Here is a 16,897-nt window from a genome sequence, read left to right on the forward strand (position 1 = left end):
TTTTGTCTATTATTGAAATTTGTATTAAAACAATATCAGACTTTATTCTATCATCTCACCTCCTTCATTCAACATTGTTTTGAGACTCATGTCATTTATTTAGCTGTAGTTCACCCTTTTTCATTGCTGTAGGAAAACACTGTGATATAAAATGTTACACTTTCCAAAAAAAAACAAAGGTTATATTTTCCACTGACATTTGAGTGGCTTCCAGGGTTATTTATTTATTTATAACAATATTTTTTTTATTACAAAAGTTAATTTTTACATCATTTTGTACATTTTTTTCCCATCCCGATTTATTTATTTATTAACCACTATGTTGTACAATAGTATTTGTACATTCTCGTACACAGGGATCATAGAAATGGGCATATCTTCAGTTTTAGCAAATAATGCCAAACTTTTTCAAAGAAACTACTACTTCACATACCCATGTGTGAACGCGTGTAGCTACTTTGAAACACTGCAACCTCCCTCTCCCCCCTAAGCAGGGTGACTGTTAACTGTATCTCATTGTGGTTTTTACTTCGTGATTATGTCTGAGATTGAGCACCGTTTTATACGTGGGTGGGCATCTGGATTTCCTCTCTAGTGAAATGCCTATTTAAATCTTTGATTCTAAAATGTCCTTGTTCAGACAGTCTCAATACCTTCGCCTATTCGTGGTAGGACAGTCAGCCTGCAGATTCAGTGATCCAGGCCGGTCGAAGTTCGAACTTCCGGCTCGGTTGCCGACGTCTCGCAAGTGGCCGTAAAAGGAGGGGACAACGCCCAGCGACATCCCCAGGGATCCTGGACAGACCCAGACCTGTCCCCAGCACGGAGTCCCGCTTAACCGCCAATTTCAAACTTCCCAGCTCAGCCCCGCCGGGTGTGCCCTTACCCTTTTTTCATTGGTCGCGAGTCAAGGGCCGAAACAATTTGATTGGTTCTCCCTCTACTTCCGCCGTCCCTTTAGGGACTTGGGCGGAGCCTGACCGAGTCGCTGCTGTCCATCACGAGGAACCAGCACGCTGATTAGCCCAGAGTGGCTGAACCCCGCCCCGCGCCTTTCTGGGTTCAAACACGGCGGCGGGAGCGCGGGCGGAGCGGAACGCAGGTTGGCTGGGTCCGCTGAGCGTGAGTCTGGCCCCCCCACCCCCTTCACCCCACTCTGCAAGACGGGGGCGAAGTCGCCCCCACCCACACCACCCCCTGCGGCTTTCCCTCCCGCAGCGGGACGGGCGACGACCCTGCCCCGGCGTTCCGGGGACCCGGAGTGACTTCAGGCTGGCGTTAGCGCCCACCTCCGCGGGCGAGAGGCTCTCCCCCGGGGTGCCGGGCAGGAGTTGTGCTGGTGCTAAGTGTGTTCTGCCCTACCTCCTGCAGCAGTACCTCATTATTTTGTCTAGCGGAGTCCTCATTATCTGTGATCCTAACACTTGGGTGTCGTCACATCTTGGTCCCCACCGGTCACCCCATTCTTCCCGCTTATCTGCTCCAGCGCGCCACTCTCCTGGCTGCTGTAAGAGAACAGCCAGGCCCTGCCTCAGATCCTTCTTCTGGCTGTGCCCTCTGGCGGGTCACTTTCCTTTCCCCAGATATCAGCAAGTTTGCTGCTCACTTCCTTGGTTCAGATGTCACTTTCTCAGTCAAGTCTGCTCCTGCCACTTAAAAAATTGTGCCACGCCCCAACCCAACAGACCTCATCTTGCTCATTCCAACCCCCCCCCCCCGCACTTAAATCCCTTTCTAACGTATTTGCTTATTTGAACTGTCCTTTCTAGGTATTTAGAACTAGGTATTAGCAACTACATGTTCCAAGTTATGTGTTCCCAATATTGTGAGGGCAAAAATCCATGCTCTTGTGAAGTTTACATTCTAAGTGGGGAGTGTAGGGGAAGAGAGTATGTCAAGTAAGTATATTACCTATCACAGTGAGTTGCAGTCTGATTTTTAATCCCCGTTACCAGCTTGAGCTTCCCAAAACCCGTGTCGTGGCTGTTTTTCATCTCTCTGTCCCTGGTAATCTTGAGGGAGATAATTTTTGCTCAAGCCCTTCCTGGGCACATCGGGAGTACACACTTGACTGTCTTTCTCGCTTTAGCACCAGTGGGAGATGTTGAAGTTCAAGTATGGGGCACGGACTCCACAGGATGCTGGTGCTGCAGAAGCCATCGCCAGCCGTGCCTCCAGGCTGAATCTTTTTTTCCAGGTATGTGTTGGTTGCCTGCCAGCTTTCCTGGTCTCTGTTTTCTTGGAACATCCTTGTCACTTCTGTTGTTGTCAATGAACTGAAGCTATAAAAAGGGTGAATAAGGGATAAAACTTGGTGTCTTGTATTCACTGATAGTATTGGTGAAAGGATCTACCAGACAGGTAGGTGATGAACTTGTCCTTCAACCAAGATCTTTTTAATCATTTCTTACTCTTTACACTCTATTAAGTTTTTCTTTGTATGAAGAAAATCAGTAGGACTCTGGCTAAGATTTCTGGAGGTTTCAGCTTCAGGGGTGCTTATGTTTTTTGAATTAAGAAACAAAACATTTTGATAAATACACCTGTGAAACCCACATTCCTCTCAAAATAGAGACATTTCCATCACCCCAGAAGTGTTAAAACTTAATTCCATGAGGTTATTTCCAAGTAGATTTAAATATTCTTTTTGTTTCTGATGTAGATGGACCACTTGGTATAGAAATTCTTGTTTGACTATGTGCTCATAAGTTGGAGGGGGACAACAATATAATTAGTAATGAGCATTGAGATTAGAATCCTGGTCTCAGCACTTGTAACACTTGCTGTGTTACTTTGGGTGAGTCAGTTGCCTCCTCTGACTCCGTTTTCCACTCTTGAAGATAGAGTTTATGTTACTTAATTCACAGAGCATTTGTAAGGATTACATGAGAATATCCAGATAAAGCTCTTAACACCTTGCCTAGCTCTTGGTAAATAAATGATAGCTCTTGGTATAAATAACTTAAAAAAATTATTTGTGATATAGGCCAGAGGTGTGAGGATTTACCAGAGACAGAGTGGGGAGCAAAAAGGGCAGACTGAAGAAGTACATTGCTGGGGTAGCAGCGGGTCAGGGTAGGGTGGGTAAGGAGAAGTCTGCCACGCCATGTGGGTCATCTCTTGGGTGGGGATCGAACTCATGCTGAAGTGGCTTTAGCTTCTTAGTGCTGTGCTTTAACCCCTTGTGCCACCAGGGAGGGCCCCTCATTTACTGTTTAAATAGGAGGAAACTTGCCTAGGGAGGCAAGGCAAGTGACAGAGCCAGGCTCACTTTTTAGTCTACCTGACTCCAAGACCTGGGTGTGTAACCAGGGGGCGACACTGCCACAGATGTCAAGCTGAGTCGGTGCATCTTGTATTTCAGTGTCATTATACAGCAAGGATAAGTCCTCGATTCATCTCTTTAGTGGTGAGTTTCCATGTCCCCAGGAAAGCTATTATTTGCTTTCTATTCAGGTCAGTACTTCAGATTGAGTCTTAGTTTGTTTTTTTCCTCTTACTTAACACTACTTCCCAATCGTTCTACATTATTGCTTAGCAGACTTCTAGATTCTCGAGCCAGCAAAATTTCACAAATTTACAGGGTCGCCCTAAGTTTGCCAGCTTGTTATTTTGCCAAGTAACAGAGGTAAAGAAACAAGCAGATAAACAGAAAAATCTGCTATTTTCTGGTCCTTTTATTAAAAATAAAGGGCACTCAAGAAGCACCGAGAGAGGAAGGACAATTCAGAATGAAGGACCATTATACAATCTGAATACACTTAGCTTTATAAGAGTCATTATGTGATGGCCTTTTTTTCTCATTTCAAGGCAGACTTAAAAACTTTGTCAAGATACACTACTGTATTTAGGAAATGCTCTCAAGTCTAAGCTCATTGAAGAGCAGAAGAAAAAAGTTAATATTTTTCAATGTGAATCTGAAAAAATTCACAAAATACCCACTAGACAAGTATGGTGACCCAGTGCTTCCCAAACCTGACTAAGGTTTGAATTTGGGGGCAGGAGGGATTGGTGAATAAAACAGATTGTAAGCTAAAAACTGGAAAATTCTAATTCAGTAGCTTGGAACAAGGACCAGAGTGTCTTTTTTTTTTTAAAGTCCTTGAGTTCTGGTGATTCTAGTGTAAGCACTCAAAGTTTAAAGCCATGGTGATTATTTTTTCTTAGGCCCCTGTGGGCTGGCTGGATTCAGTTAGATGGCTCAGGTTTTCTACTCTGTGACTTCAGCTGGGGTCACTGTCAGAGCTTATTCATTTGGAAGTTGACTGGGACTGGAACATCTGGATGCTACCTGCCAACATGAACAATATTGTCTTCTACATAGCCTCTCTCCTCCATGAATACCTTTGCTATTCAGTAGTCTAGCTTGGGGCTGATAATTTTTTTCTGCAAGTAATTTTATTATTAGGATTTGTGGGTCATATGGTCTCCACTGCAACTGTCATTGTAGCCTTCAAAGTCACCTCAGACAATATACAAACGATGGGTGTGGCTGTGTTTCAATAAAACTTTATTTATAAAGCAGGTAGTGATTGGAGGCCCTCTCTGGTGGTGCAGCAGGTTAAAGCGCAGCATTATGATGTGTCTGCAGTCACGGCAGCTCCAGTTCTATCCGTAGCTAGGGTTGTGATTCCCATCGTGCAGCAGACCTTTCCTGACTGGCCAGCTGCTCCCCTCATCAGTGTATTTCAGTAGATCTTCCTGTTCTGCTCCCCACTCTGTCTCTGGTGAATACTCTTGCCCCCCCCAACAACCCCTGGCCTGTACCCCAGTTCTTGTGTGTACAAATAAATAAATCTTAAAAAATATAAAGCAGGTAGCGGGCCTGGCATCTTTAAATGGCAGCTGGTTTCCCAAAAGAGCAACAAAAGAAGCTGCTTAAGGATTGCCCTGAGCTGGCAGAGGGCTGCCTGTGTCACACATTCAAGAGGAGCTTTTGATGGGAGCAATGACAAGTGCGTAAGAGTGACAACTGTTTGTGGCCATCTTTGCAGAGAGATGGCTGCATGGTCCACAGCCTGGTATGTGGGGATCACTGCTGTAGGCAAGGGGTGCAGTCCCATTTCTTCAGGGCCCAGGTGTGAGTATAAGTGAGCGAAGTGGCCAGGTGGGCGACTGAGTCCTTCTGCAGTCACATGCACAACACATCTGCCACCCCCAGGGGCAGCACACGCAGCTGCAGCCCCGAGTCGCCAGGGAGGAGTGGGAGCGGTGCTAGAATTTCAGCCGTTGTCTCAAGAGAAGCCAGAAAATCCTTCCACCCTTTCTCTTTGATCCAATCTCCTGATTTTTCAATATTGGCAGATAATTCAAATTACATTAAATACTACAAGCCAAACAAAACATGTCTGTGGGCTAGATACAGTCTGCCGGTTTGCAACTGTTGCTCTTGATCAGGAGGAAACGCAGCTTCACTGCGTCATTCCATTCACTGGAATGTGTCAGAGTAAATTAAAGAAAGGTTCTATCAGCAAGCTTGGGGCTGCATGAAAGAAGCAGCAATCATAGTTTCCTGCTGTAGAGACATGGGGAAACGTCAGAACCATCAGGGTCCAGAGTGAATGTTTCCACACGCCTCAGACCATGAAGAAAGGAGGCCCTTTTCTTATGAATGGCATGCTTGTGATATTTTTCTTCCAGGGTGCTGGTGAAAGAAACCCTTAGTAATGGAATTGCATGGGTGATAACTTAATGACTGTCCGTTGATGTCGCTTTAAAGGATGAAGCCACAGAATTGCGCTGTTAACGTGTGTCGTGAGCAGTTAGTCGAGTTGGTGGTTTGTAATTTACTCTGTGTGGATGTTATTGATCAAAGCTTTTCATTATTGACAGTGTCTCCATCTGCTGTTTGCTGTTTTTAGGGGAAACCACCCTCTATGACTCAACAGCAGATGTCTCCTCTTTCCCGAGAAGGGATATTAGATGCCCTCTTTGTTCTCTTTGAAGAGTGCAGTCAGCCTGCTCTGATGAAGATCAAACACGTGAGCAACTTTGTCCGGAAGTGTAAGTTTGGAGAGCTTTTTCCTGAAAACTGTCATCCTTGAGAAAGTGGGAAGGTTGCCCAAGGCGGAATGAGTTAGTGGTTGGTGGGAGTGCGGAAGCGCTCTGCTCGGAGCCAGCCAGACTCCCGCTTCGAGGTCAGGTTCTGCCTTTTGTCATCAGGAGACTGGAAAAAGCCAGGCCTTATGGTTGCAAGTGACAGAAACTCACCTAAAACAAACTTAGGCCCCAAAGTGAATTGATTGGCTCATGAAATGGCAAATCCAGGGATGTGTCAAACTTCAGGCTGATTCCAAGGAATTAGATGGTGTCCTTGACCCCATCTCACTCAGGATTTGAAGTCCTAAGAAAAATATGCCTATAGTAGCAATGTATTGTTATGTATGCATGTATGTATAGCGTACTCTACTTTTTATCATGGTCATCATAAAATGTAATTTTTGATTTTTTTCTCTTCAGGTAGCAGCTGGCAAAGGTAGAAGTGCCTAGGGTCTATGAAAGTCCTAAGTCACTTGGGACACTGATGTCTAGAGGCATTTTTTGTTCTCACAGCTAGGGTAGAGGTGGGGGGAGGGTGCCATTGGCATCTAACAAGTGAGGCCAGGGATGCCAGTCAACATCCATCACCACGCACGGGGTCCTCCAAAATGTCAGTAATGTCAGCTTTGAGAAATCCTGCCATCCATGACTTTAAGCCACCCTAAATTTAGGTGACTGAATTGTTTTATTCTCAGGAGCCCAAGGGTTGACTGGGCTCCGGTGAGGATTCCTTTGCTCCGCATGATGCTGGCCTGGATTTTAGGCACCGGGGACCCTCCTGGCTGGAGTGTTCTCATGGCTGGTTCAATGTCTGGCGCTGTTGGCTGGAAGACTGGACTCAGCTGGGACTCTGGCCTTTCTGTAGTGTTTCAGGGGCCTCTTGCCCTCCACATGGTACTTCAGTGCAGTGTCTCCTTCTGGGGTCTGCCAACCACAGCCTGGGGTGGATGCCTGTTTTGTAAAGCAGTGTTACTGAAACTCAGCCACGCCCATTTGTGCATGCATCGCTCTTGACGGCTTACATAAGGCAAGACGTGTGAGTCGTGACCACATGGCCTCCAAAGCCCAAGATACTAACTGCCTGGCCCTTTAAGAACAGGCTCGTTGAGGACTGACCCTGCCCAACCTCTCACCTTCTTTATTAATATCAATCAGAGAAGGTTTTTAACTGACTCTGCTTTGGGCCATTTGTCTATCCCTTGACCCCTCACAACTGGGTGAGGTTGTGAAGTAGTGTTGTGATTGACTTTGTATGGGTGCCTGGAGGTCTGAAACTGTGATTATCAGGACCTTATGGGGGTGGGGGTTATGCAAGTACCCAACGGAACTGGGGGTCTGAGTAGGTAAAACCAGTGTATGTCCATGATAGTGACCTTTGGTATGTATGTTTCTTGCCTCATCTGAGTTTTCTTCTCTGCAAATTGGGAAAAATTGGAGACTATACAGAGTCACTCAATAAATATTACCCCATAATGGCAGCCACGGACCTCAACATAGTTTAATACATTGTTCATCTTTCACTTTGAAATGTACTTGGGGTATTCCTGCGTTCATTATTGTTCGAACACACTCTCACTTTATTTTCTTGGAAATTTAAATTCCCAAATAAGGAGTGTGTTGCAGCAGCATAGCTCTCTGTGTCATAGCGTAACACCGCAGTGATAAGAGAAAGAAATGGAAGAATGGGAGCAGGCTGGAGGCTGCAGGATGCTGCTCAGGAGCAACATCCTGGCCTTTTTACTGACAGAGAAAAGAAAAGGGTAGGTCAGACTCAACACTGGGTCCAGGGCTTTAGGGAGCGCGGCGGAGTCTGCTGATATACTCCTGGCTCCCCACCCATGGCTCCTCTCTTATTAACAAGGCGTTCCACTGATCAGTCCCTGGGATGCAAAGCACATCAGTGTACATCCACCCCACCACCCAGCTTTCCCTGCCATACCTCATGATGTATCTCGATTGCCCCAGGGCGATCAAGTGTCCTGCTTTTGTCTAACTTGAAAGGAGCCTTGTATACCACAGGAGTGAGCGGGGACAGGAAGTGACAGGCTAACCAGCCAGTTTACTGGCACCTTCATTCACCTGGAGACAGCCCTCAGTTCAGATGGCTTCTCGCCTTCCTTAGTCCGCAATTAGGAGGTTCAGCTTGATGAAATGTAGATTTTTCTTATAGAATCCTCTTCCAGGGAGTTATTCCTTATTTCTGAAGAGGCTTCCTGGAGAGGACAGTTGGGAGGCTATGTTTGAAAAAGGGTAATTGTATTATTGATTTTTGTTTTTGCTTTTGAGTTTCTGTTTTGAATGTAAGGCTTGCTTTTCTGTGGGAAGAGGGTCCAACAGCTGCTACTTCCAAAGTTTCTTGAGTCTTGTCACAAGATGGAGATTTTCTTTGGGGACTGTGAAGGAAAAGAGACTGAATGTCACCACGAAGCAGGACTTCTTGTTTAGGCCTGGGAGGGCAGGGAACTAGCATCTGTGAACCAGGGGAAGGGTTTTGCTTCTTTATTCTTTTATATCCTGTGTATCTAAAACAGGGTCTGGCACAAGGTAGCTGCTCAATAAGTATTGACTGAATGATTATATTCCTAAATGAACCAAGTAAGTGGTGGAAACTTAAAGTAGGCATATAGTTTATGTAAAAAATAGCAAGTGTGATATCAAAAGGTACATAGAAAAGTGTCGATAATTGTCAAAATTGGAGAGTTCTCGGTGATTACAGTGGCTGAAATTCTCCCCTCTTTCTGCTACTTTGACTGAAGCAAAAGATCCTGTATGTATGTTCCCAGCTGTAATACATACAGGTAAATTATTACAACTTTAAGAAGTTTTTTTTTCTCCCTAAATTCAAATATAACACAAAGTTAGACATAAAAGGTCAAAGAGAAAGAAAATTTCTCCACATTTTACGTGTTTGAGAGAACTACTGTTAACACTTTGGTATATAACATTTTTTTTTTTTGCCCATAAAATATTTATTATGGAAAATTTCAAACAGATCTAAAGGTAAAGAGATGAGCCTAATGAACCCTTATGTAAAGTCAGCCAGCTCTAGTAATCATGCTTGTTCTAACATTATTCTGGTTTAATTTCACACAGATGGATCATATGTGTAGCTTTGCTCACTTAACATTATATTTACTTGACAAATATCTATGGAGAACTTACTCTGTGCCAGGTTCCGTTTTGGCTTCTGGGTTTATAGTAGTGATCAAAGCCTTCCCTTTAAGAATTCTTATTGAGGGCTCTCCCTGGTGGTGCAACTGGTTAAAGTACCACATTATGAAGCTCTCTGAAGTCTCTGCAGCATGAGTTCCATCCCTGGCAATGGAGCTGACCCACATGGTGTAGCAGACCTCTTCTTATCCACCTGCTGCTCCCCTCAGCAGTGTACTTTGTCAGTCTGCCTGTTCTGCCTCTCACCCACTACAACTGTTGTCTGTATCCCAGTTCTGTAAGCATAAATAAATCTTAAAAAATATATATTAAGTGGCAAAGGAGCTACCTCATTTTTTTAAACATGTGCTGAATGTTCTTTTACATTGGCAGACTTTTAGTCTGCTTCCACTTTTGGTGGATGAGTGTTGAGTTTGACTCTTCCTGTGACAGCAGCACTCAGCACGAGCATAGTTCTTTGTGTCTTTCCCGTGCACTTGTGCGGGTGTTCCCATGCAGGTTGAATTCCTAGGAATTAGATTATCTGGTTTCAAAAATGGAAGCAATTGGTTTTTGCTCTCTGGGTCCAAAGATTTATTTGTGTGTGTGTGTGTGTGTGTGTGTGTGTGTGTTTGTAGGCAGGTAGAAGAACTGGGGTATAGGCCAGAGGTGCAGGGAGTGAAAGGATTCACCAGAGTCAGAGTGGGGAGCAGAAAAGTCAGGTCTACTAAAATCCACTGCTGAGGGGAGCAGCGGGCGAGACAGGGGAGGTCTGCTGCATTATGTGGATCATCTCCCTGGCTGGGGATGGAGGTCAGGCTGCAGTGGTGATAGCTATGAGACTTAACCCCTAGGTCACCAGGGAGGCCCAACAGTGGGTTGTTCTGGGATTAAATGGGAATGTATAGGAAAGCCTGATACAGAGACAGTGCTCAGCAAAGTCTAGCTCTTTTACCTCGACTATCAGGTTAATCCTGGTTGATCTTACAAGGTCCTTCTTGGCATTCTCACTGAGGTGCTCTGGGGCTTCCCCTTCACCTCAATATTCAGCACCCACTGGACTCTAACTGCAAGGCCAGGAGTGAAGGGTGACGGGGTTTGAAGTCAGAGTCCTGTACAGAAGTCATGAAGGTGGACTGTTTTAATAGTCATAGATGTGGAGTATAGTGTTGCCTGTTTACCTTGATAACCCAAAGCCTAGGAATAAAGCCAGTGAGATTTGGACTGGTTTCTTAGAATTCTAAGCATATTGTGGTAGTTTTGTCGGCTTATGCGATTGAGGTACCTGGTGGTTGCTTGTGACAGAAGCTGAGTTATGAAGTTGCACAATACTGACAGCAGCTTGGGGGTGCAAGGCCTAACAGAGAGGAGAGACTGGCCTTGTGTGTGAGCAGTGATGAAACAGGGTTCAACCAAGAAGTTGCACACCAGTGTATTTGGGGAATTATAATTCAAAACTCAAATACTTGACTGAAAGAAACTTGGAGAAGGACAGGGAAGAAATATGGGGCCTGGCAGTGATGTAAGGGTGAAAGGAGAATATGGCCTAGTTTTCAATCTTGCATGGAATTCTTCCTGAAGGGCTCTCAATTTCTTTGTTGCTGTGGTCAGGGTAAATTCACGCCAATCTGCCTGCCGTTCTTGCCTGATTCCCGAGGGACTGAAGATGTTTTTTTCAGGATGACTTGCTGAAATGAGTGGTGTGGTTTGTGGGTGACGCTCAAGGTAGTGGAATTCATCATATGTGCCTTTGAAAGAAGTGATTTTAGCTCCCCCCATGCAGCAAAGCAAGGGGATGGGTAATACCAATTAAAATTGCATTGATTAATTTATCGTTGTGCCACCCAGTGACGGTGGATACAAAATGGCTTTTCCCTCTGTTGAACCCTGTCACACTGGTTGTGTGAACAGCCTGCCGAGTTGAGTGTATCTCTAAGCTCTCTGGTGCCAGTCACAGACATTGCTCTATTCCATGCCTCGAGGACTCCAGCGCCCATGTGGGGTTTCAAGATAGCCTCATGTTTTTTAGTGTGGCACCCTTCTGAGGCGTTCTCCTGGATAATTTTGATTACATGTCGCTCTTGCCTTCCTTTGGAATGTGGCCCAGTTCCCGGTAACGTGCAGGATTTGAATTTTCTGGAGTCACAGCTCACTCCTCCTTCTCTGCAGCATATCAATGTCACTGCCTAGCCAGTGATGCCCAGGCTATGTTGTGTCCTTAGGGTGTTAAAAAACTGTGTTAAATTCTAAGTCTGTCATCCATGTAGCCCATACTTCACCTGCTGAGGATCTCCAGTTATTATGGACTCAATGTTTATGTCCCCCATGAATTCCTGAGTTGAGACTCCAGCCCCCAGTGTCATGGTATTTGGAGGAGGAGCCTTTGGTAATTAGATTTAGATAACATGGTGAGGGTAGGGCCCCTATTACAAGATTAGCTTCATTATGGGAAGAGGAAGAGAGACCAGAGCTCTCCTTCCTGCCTTGTGAGGACACTGAGATACAGGCCCTTATCAGGAGCCAGTCTGTTGGCACATTGATCTTGGACCTCCCAGTCTCAAGAATTATGAGGAATAAATGTGTAAGCCACTTCATTTGTGGTGTTTTGTTAGAGCAGCCTGAGCAGACTAAGACATGGCCCAGAGATTGTACTTGGAAAAGGAATAACACTTTGTGTTAAGATAAAGGTAGTTGCAAACCATTCCAGATGTGTGACACGGCAGGTCCCTGGTTCTTTGGACTAATGCTTTCTGGGGGTAGCCTTCCCACACAGGAAGGCAGAAGGCATCCCTGCTGCACACTGCAAGGAAGAGAGAATGGGCTAGTGGGAGAAAACTGAGCAGACCACAGTTGACAGGAAGGAATGATCTGGAAGACGACTCCACAGTTGATTGTGGATGGGAAGCATGTTGCTTACATCATTTATAAATTGGTCCAAATGCTGATAAGAACGTTTGACTACACACCTCCCTGCAGCCTTTAGTGAGGAGGAAGAAACGCACGCCTCTCCCTCCCCTATTTTCTAAGTCTACGGAATTCAAATTATAGCTACCATGGAAACTGTGCTCTGGAATTTCTGGAGCCCTTAATTTTAACTTAACATATAAAAACATTTTTGTGCTGATTTTATAATTATTCATGACAGATGAGAAAGTGACTAAATGTCTTTTGACAGTGAGGGAAGACATAAGAACACTTTTTCTTTCTTTCTTCTTTCTCTCTTTCTTCTTTATGGCTTTCCTAAAGGTGCATTTTTGAAACGCTTTATTTACCTGAGAGTAACTCTTCCATCTTTGGCAGATTCTGACACCATAGCTGATCTACGGGAACTTCAGCCTTCAGCCAAGGACTTTGAAGTCCGAAGTCTTGTAGGCTGTGGCCACTTTGCTGAAGTGCAGGTGGTGAGGGAGAGAGCGACTGGACACGTCTATGCCATGAAAGTCATGAAGAAGAAGGCCCTGTTGGCCCAGGAGCAGGTAGGCGCCTCCTGCCGTCACAGCCTTTCCCCTTTCTGTTCCAGAATGTTCCTTGCGGAGATGATAACCTGCTGAACTGGCTTCTCTGATGGAGCAAGCTTTCCTGGTGACTTGATTATTAATTACGGCTGCATGGGCAGAAAGGGCTCTGGCAATCTCAGCTCTTCTTGAACTGATGTGGACTATTTTTGAAGGCTCACACAGACTCCCGGGGGTCCCTGATCACGGTTCTGTAGCGGCATTTTATTCAGAACCAACTTGGCCTTTCAGCTGAATTTGAGATGATCTGTCATGACTGTCAGCTGGGGTCCCAGGGACACCCGTATTATGGGGCGAGTGAGAGCGCTTGCTTCTGCACACTTACTTACAGCTCTGTGTTGTGGACGTGTATTTGATTTTAGAACAGATCATTGATGAAATTAAATTGTTACGTGACTAGGGAGTTGCTCGTTTGAGAGCAGGGAAGAAGTTATCTCTTTGGTGGTGGTAATTTGCTCCTTTTTAAACAAGGCAGCTGCTCCAGACATATTGATTCATTTGCTGTGTTGCTAGAGAGGCGGCCATCAACCTTGCAGTTCAGAGAGTAATTTATTAGTTACAGACGTTCAAGTGCACATCGTGTGTCTGATAATGTACCGGGCTCCGTGGGAAGCCTGCAAAAGGAATTGAGCTCCATGGCTGTTAGCTTCAGGGTTTAAAAACAACCTTGGAAAGGGAAGAAGGATGCTGATGTGGATTTAAAGCAGGCACCTACCGGTTAAAGTGTCGCAGAGGGGAAGGGCAGTTCGCAAACTCATGAATGACGGCGAGGGTGGAGGTGGGTGAGCCAGGGACACTTAGAGAAAGTTCACGTGCAGATAAGGCATGTCATCTCTGGGCAGAGAGAAGTAACAGGACATGTCAGGTGGACGAGGGGCCTGGTGGCCATCTGGAGTTTAATTAGAACACATGCAGATGTGAGCGAGAGAGAGATTTAGAAATGGGGAGAAATAAGGACATTCAGGCAGGAAGGGATGACTTGTAGGAAATCTCAAAAATCCTTTGTATATGTATGTAATATAAAAACCTTTATATATATATGTCATATAAAATCCTTTATATATATATATATATGTCATATAAGATCGCTTTTAGCCAGTGTTGGTTCTAAGTTCAGTGATATTAAGTACACTCACTTTACATCAACAACTTAATCCCTATCCTAAGTAGATCTGTGCCCATAAGCAGGAGCTCACCCTTCCCTCAAGGACAGGATTTTGGAACTGCAGTCTCACTGGAGGGACGGTTGGGGGCCGTCCAGGTTTTTGATGGAGGCTGGGATCAGAGCCTGAGGAAGCTGCTTGTCAGAGTCCAGGAGTGATGTAGCCCAGGCGTAGGGATGTACTGCGAGCAGCTTCAGAGAGGAATTGTGGCAGGGTGCTGCAGATCAGGGAAGAGAGGAGCTGAGGGTGCTAACTTGCCGCCCAGCTGCAGGACCAGGATCAGTACCCACTGCCTGAGCACCTGTTGAATTTGGTGGGTTCCTATGTCCTTGGGAAGAGCCATAAGATGTCACCCCATTATATTTTAAATGGGAAATACTGCGTGTGCAGAGAAAGTAATCCAGCGCACCTTGGTGTAGGCAGGCAACAGAGACACCCAATAGGGGTTCCTTCCCCTGGGCTAGTGACTGGACACAGCCAGGTATGAGTGTGGGCTGGGTTGTTTGATTGGTTTATTAGCTTAATTGATGCACTTATTAACTTGGCAATTGTTTATGTGTCTGCATAACTCTGGGGTTACATTTTACTCCTCCATCTGGGCACACATTTTATGCGCCCTCCACCTAATCACCCCTGCCAGTGCCCTGCCCCTCAGCTTCCGCTGCCCCTTCCACTCCCCATGCTCCCGCCTAATCAGTATGTTTTCACTTAGGTCTAAGGTTTAATTTTAGGTCTAAAATACGCTTTGGGGCCCACCCAGATTGGTAAATTAGCTGTGCTCTGCCAGCGTATGTTTTTTGGTTATTTATATTCCACAGGTAAGTGAAACCACTGTTTCAGGGAATGGATGGTGACTGTAATTAACACCTGTATGTGTGTGATTTAAAACAAAAAATACCCTAAAGGTTCCCTCAGGTCTCCTCCCCCTTTTTCTTTTAATCACAGACATCCTGCGGTCACTAAAGCCGCTCTCTCATCCATTCCTGACTATGAATATAAAGAGACAGAGGATGCTTAACTGAGCCGCGTGAGGCTTCAAAATTTAAGGGATTGAGAGGAGAAGTCAGCACTGAAGCGAGTGAAAGAAGCTGCCAGAGAGGAGGAGGGGAGAGGTGGCAGTGTCTGGCCAGTGAGACCTGTCACCTAGGAGAGGCCAGCACGTCCGCCACAGCTCTGAGAATCTCAGCGCTCCTCAGAGACTGTTTATTTTAATGGGAGCTTCAGGGGTCAGGCAAGGAGTGAGCGCGGAGGAAGATGTAGACATTTCAGTTCAACCAGTCTTCACTGAACAGCTTTTATGAGCCAGGAAAGAAAGATGCATCAGCAGATCGGTGTGATAGATGATGGGGCAGGGGCGGGGGTGTAGGGGAGGCATGTTGGTGACTCTTCTGGACTAATGACTTGGGACTGTATGTAGACAGAGTAGTTTAAACACTGAACAGTCACATCAAAGCCCGGGGCTTTGGCAGGAGTTGTTGAAACTACGGGGAGTGGATATATTTAAAAAAAAATGAAACGGTAAGGGCCTCCCCAGTGGCGCAGGGGTTAAAACCTCAGTGCTACCACCAGCCATTGCGCCACCAGTTCAATCCTAGCCAGGGAGCTAATCCTCTCGGCTCTGAAGACCTCCCTGGTCTCTCCCGCTGCTCCCCTCAGCAGTGTGTTTCAGTAGGTCCACCTGCCCTCCCCACTCTGTCTCTGGTGAATCCTCTCATCCCCCACACCTCTGACCTGTACCCCAGTTCTTTATGCATAAATAAAATAAAAAACTGAAACAATGAAATTATAGAAAACTTTCAAATACAGTGTTACTTAAGGTTATCTACACTATTTGTAGCATATAACATATATGGGATACATAATATATAAAAAGCATAAAAATATATGCATATATTGTAGATGCATATGTATAGTTATGTAAATATTGACATAAATGTTATGTAAATAAATAATATACATAGGCATTATGTACGAAAATTTACTGCAAGCAGTTTACGCCTGTGATTGTGGGGGCTAGAAGGGCCAGAGTCTATGGGGCAGGCCAGCAGGCGGGAAACTTCTAGGCAGGAGCTGAGGAAGGTGAGGAAGACGTCCTATGATCTTGAGGCCGAATTTCTTCTTTCTCAGGGAAACCTCAGTTTTGTTCTTAAGATCATCCCACTGGTTGGATGAAGCCCCCCCACCCCCCCACAAAAGTCAGCTGGTGATAGATGTTAGCTGCTTCTGTGAAACCCCCTCATGTAACTCAGTGATTGGGTTCTATGGCCTAACCAAGTGAACACGTAAAGCTGTCACATACAGCATTGCCATTTCTGCCTCAGCCATTTGCAAAGAAATTACCAACCTGATGCCCCCTTTCCCCTTGCAGCTACTTTAGGGAGCCTTTCCTACCACAAAGGTGTTCTCCCTTGAACCCCAAAGCAGCCATCACAATCCGGTTGTCCCACTCACTTTAGAACAAAAGGATCCAGGCCAGAATCGCACATGGCATTTTGTTGTTCTGTCTCTTTAGTCTCATCCTATCTGGAATGGCCCCTTCATCCCCCAGGACTCTCGTGACCTTGGAGATTCTGAGCAGGAGAGGCCTGTCATTTTTTAGGCTAGGTTATTTGGTGGTGGTTGCATTTCTGTTCAGGTCATAGTCCTCGGCAGGAATGTCTCTGGCGAGAGGCTCGGTCTTGTTGCATTCCAGTGAAACAGTGATGACACTGTTTCAGGTTGTCGCATTCACGTGATGCTCACATTGACGGCTCGGTGAAGAGGGTGACTGTCCTGCTTCTCCACTGTGGAGTTAGTCCTTTCTCCTCAGTAATTACAAAAGTGTGTAGCAGGGAGGTGTTTTCAAACTGGAAATCCCCATTCTTCCTAAGACTTGCCTTTTCCTCGCATTTTCCTATTGTAGTTACTACCCGTTACTATCGTTACATATTTTTAACTCACGTTGGCCAATGAGAAGCTCTTCAGGGTAGCTTTTGTGTTCTTTTGATGTACCCCTGTCTTTTTCAGGATCGTTCTTCCTGACAGAGAATG

The 16,897-nt window shown here is 45.5% G+C and overlaps 1 protein-coding gene across 3 annotated transcripts in view; it reads left to right on the top strand.

The window, feature by feature from the left end:
• Positions 1-2,095: 2,095 nt before the first annotated feature.
• Positions 2,096-16,897, top strand: part of CIT (citron rho-interacting serine/threonine kinase) — a 149,969-nt gene continuing 135,167 nt past the window's right edge. For all 3 annotated transcript variants that reach the window (XM_012731088.1, XM_012731089.1, XM_012731090.1), the window contains exons 1-3: positions 2,096-2,197; positions 5,862-6,003; positions 12,490-12,665. In XM_012731088.1, coding sequence (XP_012586542.1) covers positions 2,102-2,197; positions 5,862-6,003; positions 12,490-12,665 — 414 coding nt within the window. In that variant the 5' untranslated portion in view covers positions 2,096-2,101. The remainder of the gene's footprint in view (positions 2,198-5,861; positions 6,004-12,489; positions 12,666-16,897) is intronic.

This window comes from Condylura cristata, unplaced genomic scaffold, assembly GCF_000260355.1.
Source record: "Condylura cristata isolate star-nosed mole 26May11 unplaced genomic scaffold, ConCri1.0 scaffold00029, whole genome shotgun sequence".
In the NCBI taxonomy this organism is placed as follows: domain Eukaryota; kingdom Metazoa; phylum Chordata; class Mammalia; order Eulipotyphla; family Talpidae; genus Condylura; species Condylura cristata.